Here is a 10,509-nt window from a genome sequence, read left to right on the forward strand (position 1 = left end):
TAAAAGGATTAAACATCTAGTTGGAGATATATCAATTAGGGCAGTATTGAATTGCACAATATATCAGATTCCTCTTATTTATCACCCACACCTAAAAAATAAGTTAACATTGAAAAAGGTAAGCTCTTCTTCTATCCTGTAGTATTAATAATGATAAGAAATAATATTTGGTAATAGTAGTAAGAGACAACAGTAGTTTTATATCACAACCCATGCGTTCAGCTGAAGATTCATCAGGAGCGTGCCTTTGCTGGCAGAAAACATTGATACTCTAGTCGTCCACGTATATAATGGATTCTGAGAATAATTCGAACCTCTGATGGTGCTCTACTCACGCGGGGTCCTGTTCCGCTTTGTGGAGTGTGGACGCCAATAGTGGCTGGTATAGCAACCCGAATCATAAAAAGAAGGAAAGCCTGCGCAATTTAATAGTTAAAGTTTATGAGCTTTTTCTCCACTTGTGTATTTTATGACTCTCGTGAAAAGGACCCAAATTTTGAGGTGAAAAACGAAATTAAAAAAAAAAAAAAACAGCAACGAAGATTACTCACCAAAAGGCATGCCCTTGCTCTACTTGCAAGAATTCAAAAGCAGAATATAGGCTTCACTCGCACTCTTTCACACGTTTCCCAACTCTGATGCTCAAAAGTCATTCCAACCACTTCTACTCGGTTATAATATTCAGTCATACCCTTGTGACATAATTTTCCTATGCATTATGAGCACCTACTCTTCTTTTCGCTTTTTGTTTTGGAGTTGGTTAGGAATACAATTCGGGTCTTAAGAGGCAATAGAATATTTTGACAATGAGGAGATGAACGCCAAAATCAGTGACACTAGTGCTAGTAATGATGAAAAACCTGAAATCTTTTGTAAAAGCTGTAAAGGTAGGGACCATTTTCTTCTCCTTTACCAGTTCTGTGAGCTGCAACTACAACAGAAGCACAGAATCCACCGCATAACTCTTGATCAAATTTGTCATTTTATAGTTTGTTCTTTTTTTGGCATTCATTATCTTGCATTTTTTTCTGCCTTGTCTTGTGGAAATAAAATAATAGCCTAGCTACCCTTGTGGTTAGAGTGGTCCGGTGACACTGCTTTGTAGTAATTATAGCCTGACTACACCATCCTTCTCCCTTCAACTCTAGTTAGATGGGGTCGGTTCAAATCACTCCAAATGTTTGCCAAACCAAAAACATCCATAAATTGCGCAGCTGCATACCAAACAAGCAATACATAACACAGCTTGCAAAGTTGAAATGGTGAATGAAGGATGGCCCACTTGAAGCTAGCGTGGAAAGGTTTGTGGCCCCAATGGGGAACATGTGGCTCCTTGGAGTCTAGCATGTGAGTTTGTAAGCAAAAACATATATATATTGTTGATGAATGGAGGTGGGTTATATTTGCTTTTGTATCACCAGCACAAAAAATATTGAATTTCAAAGAATCATAGAGTTACCTTATGTATAAGAAAAGCCTTTTCACATCTGGTCAAAGGGAACAAGTTCATTCCCACATAAGTACATAAAGAAAAGTCTTTAACCACCACAAGGAAAATATTAGACTTTATGGGAATAAGATTATTTGATTTCCACTCCCACTTAATAATGTTTGGGTTTTATGTCCATTCAACAACATACTTATTATGGGCATGAAAAAACCTCATCCCAGATCTTGCTCATTACTTAAATAAAGATTCTTTACAATAAAAAAAAGGGAAAGGTATACCCCTCTCATCACTCAAGTTCTTTAGTGAGTATTGTTTTATGGTTAATGATGCATTTGAGTATTCTTCAGATTCTGTAGCTTCTCTGACAAGCCACATACATTTTAAACTAAATGGCCATTAGAGTACTAAGATGGCTCTATTCTCCTTGGAATCTCCATTCTGTAACCAGTTATCTTGTCGATGTGCAAATCTAGCCGTACTTGCTGATCAAGAAAAACCAATGAATCAAACATTTTCCTTTGAACAAACATTAAAAGTAACTCTGCATCTGTTTTACACCTGCATGTTTACAGCATTTAACCAAGATGCTTGAGTACTGTTAATTAACCAAGTGCAAAAGAATCTTTTTAATATTAGTTAAAATTGATTGAAACTCATAATCAAAGACTGTTAAATATGAGATGAAACCTCCCTCATTTTGTAGGTTTTGAAAAAATTTAACTAATAATAACTAATGAAAGTTAGTTTTCATACCTGTAAGAAATTACATATATTTCTCTTGGCCTATGATGAGAATTGAGAAATAAGAAAAAAAAAATATCTGATCTTTAAAAAAACAAAACCTCAAAATACGTATTTTTCCAAGGAGTGAAAAGTATCCCCGTAAAGCCATTTTCCATGGAAAGGTCACATTCCTGTTGGTGCAGTGAAAAAGGATACAAGTTTTCTTTGTTTTTTGCTAACTGCAAAAGGGTGATAGAAGGTCTTTGTTGTTAATGCATGCAGAGAGAAATAAACAAAAAACAGGACCACAACAACAAAATGTAAAGATGATCGATCTAAACGATGTAATGTAATATTTAAGAAGGAATATTGTTGAAGGCAGAGCCCATATTCCAATAACTAATTTCCTATTGATGGCAGAAAACTCTTTTCATAATTATCCTTTTGCCACTGCATATGGAATGACCCGGCACACCATGGTCATTGCCTCTGTCACGTCTCTTTCAACACCATTTTCAGGCCTGCCATTCAAAAGCTAAATTTGTAATCATAATTAGAATGAAACAGATAAAATTTCCAGCCACCTTCCTGGCCCACCCTTAAAGCAATATTCGTGCCACGAGTGTCAAGAATACATTATATACATTTATATATAGTCCTTCCAATGTCATACTATGAATAATCACTCTAACTTTTTATAACTCCTTTGTGTAATATGTTAGTACAAAATGTATAATCACTAAGTCAATTTTCATTTTAGATCTGATTGAAAAAACGTTTCTACAGATATCATAAAAGAAAAAAAAAATAAGAAGAGAAAAAGAAAATATTATCTTTGTAAACTAAATCAGCTTACAGTAGCATTAATTTCAAGATTATAGCAGAATTGGCGGAAATTTAAAGTATAGATTGTGATTTTATGTAAATTAAATTCTACAGTTTTACTGTCATTTCTCATAATGCTATTCGTGTTCACACTAGGTGATGACACTTTAAATACAGCACCTTTCACTCTTTCTCTTTGTTAGTCCTACTCTTCCCGTTTGTGAAACCATGAAGTGGCCAACATGGAAGTCCAACACCATGGAAATGGCTGTGGTGCTCCTTTATCTGAGTTTTTCCTTGGAGGTGCTCTGTCACCCTTCTCATGCAGACAGAATTGATGAGCTTCCTGGCCAACCCTACGTAGGCTTTCAACAGTTCTCAGGATATGTCACAGTGGATGACAAGAAACACAAGTCTCTCTTTTACTATTTTGCTGAGTCAGAAACTGATCCAGCTTCAAAGCCTCTTGTTCTGTGGCTCAATGGAGGTCCGCAATCTCTTGCTTCAAAACCTGATATTAAATTTTTTTCTAGACTTGGGATTAAATAAGAATAAGCTATCATAAGCAGTATTAGCATCATGGATTCATGGACTATTGAATTTGACTAATATTTAGTTATTCAGGACCTGGTTGTTCTTCTCTGGGAGTGGGAGCATTCTCAGAAAATGGACCCTTCAGGCCAAATGGAGAATTTCTGATTAAAAATGAGTATAGTTGGAACAAAGGTACTCTTTACCTACATTCCATTATACCTTTTTTTTATAGGCACATTCCTTTATACCTATCTGCCAGAATGGCCTGCATTTCATTCTTCCACTGATTGGGTTACTTTTGTGCTGCAGAGGCAAACATGCTGTATTTAGAGACACCAGTTGGAGTGGGGTTCTCCTATGCTAAAGGTAGCTCCTCATACATGACAGTGAATGACGAGGCAACAGGTATTTTTCATTAATATTAGACCCTTTTTTTAATCTTTTGGGACAAAACCTTTCTCTTTAGAAAGCTTCTTTAAATTCTATCTTCCATGGGAAAAGGCACGCATCATTTGTATGCTGCTTAGGCTTTTAAAAAGTTGAGACAAAACAGTGATCAATGGTTAAATTTCATGCTAACTTTTGCGTGACACTTTACATGATTATTCTTTCATCTCGTATTCTCTACGCCAGCATTAGAAGAAGGTATATTAGTATACTTTTTATTCGGTATGATTGCACTGTCCCTGAATAATGAATTGTTTACATGCAAATTTTGTCATCTGAAGCAATTCTTTTGATTTCTTAAGCCAGGGACAATCTTGTATTCCTGCTACGCTGGTTCAACAAGTTCCCCCAATACAGGAGCAGAGATTTGTTTCTAACGGGGGAAAGCTATGCAGGTAAACTTGTCATTATTGGAATTTCCATTTCAAAAGCAGGTTACAGAAATTATTTGTTCTTACACATTTAAAAAGTTGCATGTATCAGGTCATTATGTTCCTCAACTTGCAAAGCTCATGATTAAAATGAACACAAAGAAAAAGATATTCAATCTGAAAGGCATTGCGGTAAGTGTTATCAATCAACGTTTAAGCTATCTTTCTTAAATATTACTATTTGGTGTTTGCTGACACCAAAAAGGAAATTAAGAAACGAATGCTCTCTTGTATTGAATGCAGTTGGGTAATCCAGTTCTAGAATATGCCACCGACTTCAATTCAAGAGCTGAGTTCTTCTGGTCTCATGGGCTAATATCAGATTCAACCTACAACATGTTCACCACAGTGTGCAACTATTCTAGGTACGTGAGTGAGTACTACAGGGACTCAATTTCGCCTCTTTGTTCAAAGGTTATGGGCCAAGTGAGCAGAGAAACAAGTAAATTTGTGGACAAATATGATGTCACACTTGATGTTTGCATTTCCTCAGTGCTATCACAATCCAATGTTATTTCTCCTAAAACCCAAGTGAGTCTTTACTTCAGATCAGTACTTCTCAAGTTTGGCTTTTCCATTAAAATTGGTGCCTTAAATCGTGGCATGCAGGAAGCAAGTGAGAGCATAGATGTTTGTGTGGATGATAAGGTTACAAACTACTTAAACCGGAGAGATGTACAAGAGGCACTTCATGCAAAGCTCGTTGGAGTTCGGAAGTGGGATGTTTGCAGCAAGTAATTCCTTCATACTAGATGTCTTGTGTTTGCCTTTTCTTAGTTCTTCTTGATAAATGAAACTTGAAGGATGAAAAGTCATAATCAGCTTAGCCTGTCTTTGCTGATTGTGATTTCAGTAAACAATGTAATCACTTGACTGCATTTGTTGTACCAGCGTACTCAACTATGATATGCTCAACCTGGAAGTGCCTACACTACCTGTTGTTGGATCACTGATAAAAGCTGGAGTTAGGGTCTTAATTTACAGGTAACCTACCAAAACCTTTTCTTCTCCTTTTTATTTATTTGGTCACTTCAACTTTAGGCCTCATACATATGTTTCTCAGTGCTAATTAAAATGACCAAGTGCATTGTTCTTGTTACAGTGGAGATCAAGATTCAGTAATTCCACTGACTGGAAGCCGTACCTTAGTTCAGAAGTTGGGAAGACAATTAGGACTGAATACAACAGTCCCTTACAGAGTATGGTTTGAAGGTCAGCAGGTATGTATGTATATTAACTCGAACGTAGCTTTTGGCCCAGTTCATTTTCTTTTCTCCTTAATCCAATTAATTTCTATGGAACTTATGCTTTATTCTTAATTAAGAAAAGCTACTTTTTTAAAAAATATATTTAGTTATGCTTGGCATATTTTGTTCCAAAAAGAAAAAGAAAATCAGTCAACTGAGGTCAAATGCCGTGTGATTGACATCTTACTAGTTTAAATTAGTAAGAAAACAATTGCAAAAAATATTTATTTATAAGAGGCCAGAAGCTTTGAGTGGACAGATTAGTGATTAAAATAGTATAGCTTTGTCCATTATGCAATATGTCGATTTTTTTCTTTGAACCATATTATGTCTGCATTCACAACAATAGTAAAAAGCATTCCACTTTTTTATCAATAATACCAAATTGTATGTACCATCAGAAACTAATCCCAGTTAATGAAACTTAGGTTGGTGGGTGGACTCAAGTTCATGGCAATACCCTCTCATTTGCGACTGTCAGAGGTGCCTCCCATGAAGTTCCTTTCTCACAACCTCGAAGATCACTTGTACTATTCAAGTCATTCTTGAAAGGCATATCTTTACCTGAAGTCTTCTGACACACCCTTTCCTTTGTGTTTTCATATGTAGTTTAGCTTGTAAGTATTAAGTAAGCATGGTCTTTAAGTACCATATTATTAGCAAAGAAATGTACTATTATTTGTGCAGAATGTGATAAGAAAAGTGGGGAAAAGTATCTTTTTTTCTTTTGGGTTTTCAACCTTTGCATGTGAGTTTTTGGGTTCTTGCTTGTTCTTGAGCTGTCAACTGTAATTGACCCTTGTCAACTGTAACTGACCTTTGGATTGAAGAGATTCTGTAAAAATGTTGTGAGAAAATACTGGTGCATTCTTGTTATAAATTTCTAGTGGACCATCCTGTTATGTAATTTAAGCCCCTGCATTCGAACACCAGTAATGTCGCATTTCTTGTGTCAATATGATGTATTATATGTCACTCTTCTACACACTACTTTTTCTCTTTATATCTCAAATGCATTCATCTTATCGCATACCTCTTTGTTTTATCTTTTGACCATACCAAAAGTTGTGCAAAATTTAATTTCTTTATTTAAAAATCAATTATATTTACCTTCGCCCTCCTCAATTTACGGCAACTAAAGCCATTTGGGAAAAGCACATATCAACAAAATTGTTACTTGGAAAATCAGTGAAGTGTATTGATGCAGTGTCCATGTGCAGTTTCTTTATGGGATGAATAAGAATATCACAGTTAAATTTTAAGTACTATTCACTCACTGTTATTTGTAAGAAGAGCTTAGACAGTGATCTACATGCTCTCTCACACATTGGTCTTTTCTCCATGGACATTATTGGCTTTTGAAAACTGCTATATATGTGTGTAAGAAATTACATGTGATGAATGACGTCAACTAGATGATTCCTGTTCAGGAGAAGACAAAAAACCATCTCTACAGCAGAACTTGTACTTAAGTACTAATCTTAGCCAACGGGAACAACCTTTTGTTCAGAAAGGTGGATTCTGATCCCATTTGTCCTCTCTGCATCACTGCTCATATTCTAAAGAACAGTGTAAAACATGCACAAAAGTTGTAAAAAACAAAGGGCATAGAAGTGCTTTTGTAATTTCACTGGTTTGGATTAGATTAGCAGCCACTCATCATCCTTCAAAAGGCACAAATTTTAAGATGCCAGGTTTTGAGTAATAGCACTGAATTCGCTTGAACTCACACCACTACTCCAGCACACCACCCATTTTTTGCTTTTGATTAATTCCAGAGTGGAACTAATTCAAGATTTCGTGGTGTAGTTGGTCACCAGGGTACATTTTTCTTGATGTGTACATGAATCATGAGAGATAAAACTTATTTTACAAATCTCTACGTTTCTAATTAGTTATACAGGGATTAAAAATGGTGATTTCAAACAATCATAAAAAGAATTTTCAAATAACAGAACAACATAGAACCTAAATTGTTCAGAATAGAGCATTAGAATCATCAACTTTAGACATAAAAAATTAGCATAGAGACCTAAACCTCCTCTTCCACCTTCGATTTCTCCAGAAATTTCATGTGTAAAGAAAGTGATGAAAGAGAGTAATCTCCTCCCTTTTTTTCCTTTGTTGTCTATCATCTCTGATCTAGTGATGTTACTTTCAAATTTATGGTTAATGTCTTATAAAATAAACCTTATTAAAATACATTGATTTGATATGGTGAATGTCTTAAACTTAAGATTCTGAATTTTATTATAATACAGGTCTTATGCTTTAAGAATAAAAGAAATTAATTAAGTTTTTAAGTAGTAAAAAATTAAGGTAAAAATAAAAACTATAGAAGTCTGGATCTTGTCAAATTTTAACACTTAAAAAAAAAAACTTGCCATGAAATTTTAAAAAGTAGAACTCACTTGAAATAAATAAATTTTTTGAAAAGGTTTTATTAAACCGATATTCCTAAGTCTTCAGGTATCTGATGATTTAAAATATATTGATAAAATAATCCTATTTACATTTTAAAATTCAAAATTAGAATAAGAATAAATAAATGAGTTAACTTCAATTTTTTTATGATACTACTTAGTATGTCATATTATTATATTTAAAATTAAAATTAAAGTATTTTATTGAAAATAACACGTTCTATTGAACTTTGAATTCATATTTTTATGGGTATAGTGACTGCTCGACCTTCCCGCATTTAGGTATTTAGGATGTGTTTAAATTAAGAAGAAGATTTGTGAGGATTTGAGGGAGTAGATGTGTGAGAATTTAAGAGGATATGTTAGATTATTTGGATTGAGGGATGTTAGAGTAGATTTGTAAAGATGGTTTATTAAAATTTAAGAGTGATGATAGTTGGAAAGGAATTATAATTTTTTTTAAAAGTATAAGTTTACAAATTTACCCTTGTGTTTTAAAATATTTGAATAATGAAATATGAGTTATTTTATCTAGATTTCAGTTTCAATTAAAAAATAAAATGATAATATTCATAATTATAATAATTTTTAGATGGAAAATAATGAATATGTGTAAAAATTGAAAATTGTTACATAGAAATAAATTATTGAAATACTCATAATTTTAAAAATAAAATATAAAATAATTTTGCATTAAATTTAAATAATAGTAATAATTTTATAATAATTTATGAAAATAATAATAATTATTGTATATATTTTTTATTATTATAATTTTATTTTATTATTATGTAATGTTTAATAATTTTATTTATATTCTTTTAATATTTTTGAAAATTATTTTATTTTTATTATATTATATATATAATGGAATATATTGTGTATATATATAATAAAATTAATAATAATAATAATTAAAATTATTATTAATTAAAATTAATTCTTATTAATTAAGAATGAATTCTGCTTCTAGAGGCATGAAAATTGATTTCACCATAATGGAGAATCGATTATGCCTTAACAATAACTTCCTTGAGAATCGATTTTGCAAATCAACAATTACACACAACAAAATCGATTCTCTCTTCGTTATAACATCTATGAGAATAGATTCTCTCTGTTATAACAATTACTATGAAAATCGATTCTCCCTTCACAGATATGCTTAAAAAATTAATTTTGTTCAACAACAAAGCATATTTATTTAACACACGTGTAGGGTTTTTCCTATGCTTTCTTCTTCCTCTTCCTCAACCTCATAACCTTCAACAAATCTAAGAACTTCTCACATGCACACCTCCCCCCCGGAAGAAATAGGGTATTACAGTAACTTTGAATGGGTATACATGTATGCACCCTCTCATCCGCGCTCATCCTCGCATATGAGGGAAGAAAGAAAAAAAAGACTCTCCCACTCTCCTTCACATCAATTGATCCAAACATCCAAGCCACCCGTTCGCACATCCACTTCAAGATTCAATTAGTGGATCCAAACAATGCATTAAAGTTCGACCATTTATTTCTGCACCCCCCTTATCTTCTACCTTCACCTCTAAAGGAATATGTAGAAGACCAAAATACCCCATATTATCCCCTGCTAGGCCTCTTCATTTTCCACCCCGCTTTAAGTTATAAACCAACCTTAGCTTTCATCTCTCTCTCACTTCTCTTCTTTCTCCGCTTGTGCACCCTTTACTTGAGCTTACGTGTGAGAGTACATGTCAGAACACCATCATCTTCTTAAGAGTTATCATCGACTCTATCACATTACCATCCCCGTTGAATAGGTTCAATCAGTTGTGTTACTCCATAATGGTTGATTTGGAAAGTGTCCAAATTGTACAATATGGAACATATTTGATGGTTTTTTTTCTAGATTGTTCAATTTGAAATGTATTTATGGATATGAAAATATATTCCAAAATCTACAATCTAGAATGTATTAATACATTCAAGCATTATAATAATATATTTCAAATTGTGCATTCCAAAACATATAATTTTTTTTAATTTGTTAGCTAATGGAATCATTTAACATTTGACAAAGACATGTATAAGACTAGAGTTGGAACACATTAAGTTGAAGCTAGAGTAGAAAGGATAGTGAACCAGTTATCACTAAAATTAATGTGGATGGTTGCAGGAGGACATAATGAGCAACAAGGATTTTGTGAAAAATAGGAAAATCATAAAGAATGGTTGAATTGTGATTTATTTAATTTTTAAAATTTTTTTCTTAATTTATCATTTGATAACAATGGTAAGAAGACTATTTGATTTGTGAAACAAACATGAGATATGTCATGTCGGTCGCACTTGACTTCTCAGATATCTTCTTATTCATTTAGACTAAAGATCATATTGTAATTCTTTTGTTTGAAAAAGAATACCTTATGCATATTTGACTTAAGACAATACATCGAGAAAGC

General features: G+C 33.2%; 1 protein-coding gene and 1 long non-coding RNA gene across 2 annotated transcripts; one reads left to right on the forward strand and one right to left on the reverse strand.

The window, feature by feature from the left end:
* Positions 1-54: 54 nt before the first annotated feature.
* LOC137823054 (uncharacterized) lies at positions 55-956 on the reverse strand. The gene is made up of 2 exons (XR_011083051.1): positions 552-956; positions 55-416 (listed from the first exon to the last, which is right to left on the reverse strand). It is a non-coding gene; the product is annotated as an uncharacterized LOC137823054 (long non-coding RNA).
* A 1,883-nt stretch (positions 957-2,839) lies between these two features.
* On the forward strand, positions 2,840-6,514 carry LOC137823053 (serine carboxypeptidase-like 45). Its single transcript, XM_068628166.1, has 10 exons — positions 2,840-3,485; positions 3,623-3,724; positions 3,842-3,937; positions 4,282-4,374; positions 4,463-4,542; positions 4,654-4,941; positions 5,020-5,144; positions 5,302-5,394; positions 5,513-5,630; positions 6,086-6,514. The coding sequence occupies exons 1-10, from the start codon at positions 3,227-3,229 to the stop codon at positions 6,233-6,235; spliced, it is 1,404 nt and encodes a 467-aa protein (XP_068484267.1). The 5' UTR covers positions 2,840-3,226; the 3' UTR covers positions 6,236-6,514.
* The last annotated feature ends 3,995 nt before the right edge of the window (positions 6,515-10,509 follow it).

This window comes from Phaseolus vulgaris, chromosome 9 (genome assembly GCF_051622355.1).
Source record: "Phaseolus vulgaris cultivar YP4 chromosome 9, ASM5162235v1, whole genome shotgun sequence".
Classification (NCBI taxonomy): domain Eukaryota; kingdom Viridiplantae; phylum Streptophyta; class Magnoliopsida; order Fabales; family Fabaceae; genus Phaseolus; species Phaseolus vulgaris.